Raw genomic sequence first — 3,881 nt, 5'->3', positions numbered from 1 at the left:
ATGACAAATATTTTGATCCAACTATTTATAGAAAGAATACTCCCTCCGTTCGGAATTTTTTCATATTGCGCTTATAGAAAGTCAATTTGACTAATTTTCAAAGGTAAATTGAATCACATCAATTCGATATTTTAAAAAAAAAAATTAGATATTCTAAAACTATATAAAAAAGTACTATAAATTACAGTTTTTTGCATATTAATATGCTGAAAAAATACATGTTAAAATGTTAGTCTATGTTTTTATAGTTTGACTCTAAAAATAAAAACCATGACAAATAATACCGGACGAAGGGAGTAACATATAAAATGGAATGGAGAGAGTATTAAATATTAGAACAAATTTTATCAAAACAAAAAATGTTAAACTTCGTAGTATTAATAAAATATTATGAATTATGATCCATTTTTAGCCCACTTCAAACTAAAGTAACTTTGAACAGACCAATGACACTTATTCAGATTAACTCGGTTCATTTTAAAATGTTCAAATACCGTTCAGCTCAATTCATTCATTTAAAGTGCCAAAGAATTGTGAGAAAGGAAATTTATATAGTGCCTACTGACATAAGACCATACTGAATAACTTTATATATGGAGTGAAGATCTGTGCTACCTAAGAGTTAAAAATAGGACGATTGTAATAGCATCATAATCACGAAACATAGCAGTTATGATTAGTATTGTTAGTCAATCGTTCTAATGTTGATTTGCGCGAGAAGAAGAAGAAAATTCCAGCTGAAGCCAATTTGAAATTCAGACAGTTGTTTCCCTGAAATGATAACTGATGCAGAAATGCCATCATCATATCTTAAAACGAAGATACAATACATTAACCAACGTACTGAAAGAAGCAAATCTTCCTCTAATAGTCGTCTGTCTTAAAATGTTGCAGAATCCCCTGCTGCTCAGTTCTTGCCTGCAAGATCTTAATAACTCACTACTTTTTAGCACCGGGAAATAATGCACAAACACTGTAGTTGCAACATTTAGAGGCGCACGGAAAAGTCTTATCCTTGTCCAGCAGATTTATTATTCTAAGACGCAGATTCAAAGCACATACATTGGGCAATTATCTACCAGATTGAGATTGATTGATGTGGAAATTGAATTCCCTCCAACATGTGTTTCTTGCCTGGACCGTTCAAGAAGCAAGAATAATAAGCAATTAGAGAACGAAAGTGGAAAGCAAGCCACCAGGTAACTGAATTTCAGCGTAATTGCATCGTCTGCCTTTTGGATTTGAGTGTAATTGGGATGGGATGGGTAATTACACTCTCTAATTCAGTGTAATGATAAGGTCACTTTTTAATTTCTTTCATCATTATTTTAATTTTTAATTTCTTTTCTTATTTCTATTACTTCTTTTAAATTTATTTTTTTGTTTCATTTCCTTTCTTCTCATCTCCCAACAGTTTATTTCTCTAGTCATTCGTCCTACTTTTTTCTTTTCATCTTTTAGCGTAACTGTATTATTACTCTAGTTTTTGAAACTAAAGAATTGGTCTTTAACAAACGTGGAATATTATACAATATTATGACTGAAAAGTAGAATTTTGTTGTTGAATGAGGCTATAGACTATTTTTTTTTTCTTTTCTTTTATATTTATTGAGTTATATTGAAACTCATTTTACATTATGTTGAAATTTGACATATGAGTAGTAAGTTAATTTTATTTTTATTTTTTTGGACTTTGAATTTAAGTTATATGCTCAAAACTCAATTGATTTCTTTTAGTACAATTAATTTGTTATTTCACATTGCATGTTGTTCATTTTTCACTAACAATTGGTTGATATTATGACATTATGTTTTTAAATATTAGTTGTTTTATCAAACATCTCGTCTAATGATGTTCTTACAGAATGTATTCTTTTAATTTTTCTAACTATTTAAATTAAAATATGAATCAATATGTATCTTGAATACCTAATTTAATATCATGTAATGGCACATATTAACTTTAATGCTTAAACAATCAATTTTATTTTAAAAATAATTTATTTGAATAATTACACTTGTGTAACCAAATAGTACGCTTATAATTACATTGTTATTACGTTATGACAAACAAACAAGTCGCATGATTACTAGATTTTGTAACTACGCCAATTCTAATTACCTATCTGGAACTATAGATTGGGAAGTCGAAGTGATCTATAAAAGCATTCAAGAGACTCCAAGAAGATAGATTGGGAAGTCGAAGTGATCTATAAAAACATTCAAGAGACTCCAAGAAGATAAATTATGTTAAACCTGTTGTTACTAGGGTCTATTAACCACAGGAAGAAGAGGTTAAAACATAAAACAAGTCTTACTGTAACTGTTTAATTTATTTATTTATTTTATTATTATTATAATTATTATTATTATTATGATGATGTTTATTTATTTTTAGTAGTTACCTAGCAGTTAGTAGACGCTTAGGTAGTTAACTTGTGTTATATAGCACTAGGAAGAAGGGAAGACGAACAGTTACCTGTAGGATTTTCTCTGGCAGATTTAGTGGTTAAGATATCCCTAAATACATTTGGTTGTTAGATGTATTGAAGTTATTTCTCTATTTGTAAAACATATATTATTTGTTGGAGATGGTAAATAACAGTTGAAGTGTTGCTCTTATTTCCGTGTTGGGTTTGAAAGTTTATAGAATTAAAGTTAGGAAAGTTTCTCCGCTCCTAACAAAGTCAAAGAAAATATTCGACAAGTTGCTAAAGTTTCTCCGCTCCTAACAAAGTACATTAACATTACCTAGAATTAGCTTTAACTATCTGTCTGTGCTGCCGAGTTTGAACCCTTTGTCTGCTCACCATCCATTAAGATCCTATAAGCATAGAATGCTGCCACCCCTCCACTACACACAGCAAAAGCCAATAACAGCAGTAATGTGAGCACCTGAGATACAACAATCTACAATGCTAGGGAACATTATGCATTATTTCAAAAAGTCATAGCTACATCACTTACTCATGGGATACAATAAAGACTACAGCTCAATCTCAAGCTAGAAAACATATGTATGGAAGTAACTTAAGAGAAAGCTAAAGCAAGAAAGCAAAAAGTTACACCAGGAAGATAGAGAGCGACAGCAGAAGACAACGTTTTTTCCTATTAAGAGAAAAATTAACCTTTTCACTTGGACAAGGGAAAATCATTTTAAAAAAAATAACGCTCCTTTTGTCCCATTTTATGTGATCCCCACTTGTGGGATTCCAGTAGGTATGTTGATGTTATTGTCCCATTTTATGTGATCCCCACTTGTGGGATTCCAGTAGGTATGTTGATGCTATTGTCCCAATTTATGTGATGCACTTTCTTTCTATCCAAAAAGAAAGATACATTTCTATATTTACGAACAATTTAACTTTACACTTCTCATCTTACCCTTGATGAGTTAATTTATAACAAATTTCTACTGCTTGTTTTATAGCACAAGCTCCAAAAGTCTTTCTTTTGTTCTAAAACTCCGCGTCCGGTCAAAGTTGCATTACATAAATGGGGATGGAAGGAGTGACAAATAACATTTCATATACAACATGACAGCAAAAAATTTCTTGAGGGACTTGAAGAACTCTGCTCCACTTGTTTATCTTGTTCTAAGTAAACATGTTCATCCTAATATCAGTAGCAAGTATATACCTCCCAATGAGCTAGCTTGCATCAAGACAAAACTCCGTGTCCAGTCAAAGTTGCATTAAATAAATGGGGATGGAAGGAGTGACAAATAACATTTCAGATACAACATGACAGCAAAAAATTTCTTGAGGGACTTGAAGAACTCTGCTGCACTTGTTTATCTTGTTCTAAGTACATCGTACTATCAGTAGCAAGTATATACCTCCCGATGAGCTAGCTTGCATCAACACAAATCCACCCTCCCC

The 3,881-nt window shown here is 31.4% G+C and overlaps 1 protein-coding gene across 5 annotated transcripts in view; it reads right to left on the bottom strand.

Moving 5' to 3' along the window:
• Window positions 1-575: 575 nt before the first annotated feature.
• The window catches only part of LOC107031608 (protein FATTY ACID EXPORT 3, chloroplastic-like), a 7,994-nt gene continuing 4,688 nt past the window's right edge, over window positions 576-3,881 (bottom strand). Inside the window, exons 6-8 of one of the 5 annotated variants that reach the window (XR_001458260.2) lie at window positions 2,752-2,854; window positions 1,063-1,134; window positions 576-927 (exon numbers count right to left, since the gene is read on the bottom strand). Coding sequence is in view for 3 of the 5 variants with exons in the window: in XM_015233034.2 (XP_015088520.1) it covers window positions 2,764-2,854 (91 nt within the window). In the remaining 2 variants the exon portion in view is untranslated. Of the gene's footprint in view, window positions 1,135-2,751; window positions 2,855-3,881 lie in introns of all 5 variants that reach the window. The other 4 variants (XR_001458261.2, XM_015233034.2, XM_015233035.2 and 1 more) reach the window with 4 other exon arrangements.

The sequence above is a fragment of the Solanum pennellii genome, chromosome 9, assembly GCF_001406875.1.
Source record: "Solanum pennellii chromosome 9, SPENNV200".
In the NCBI taxonomy this organism is placed as follows: Eukaryota; Viridiplantae; Streptophyta; class Magnoliopsida; order Solanales; family Solanaceae; genus Solanum; species Solanum pennellii.
Note: the sequence above shows the minus strand (reverse complement) of the source record. Positions and strands in the feature narration are given on the sequence as shown.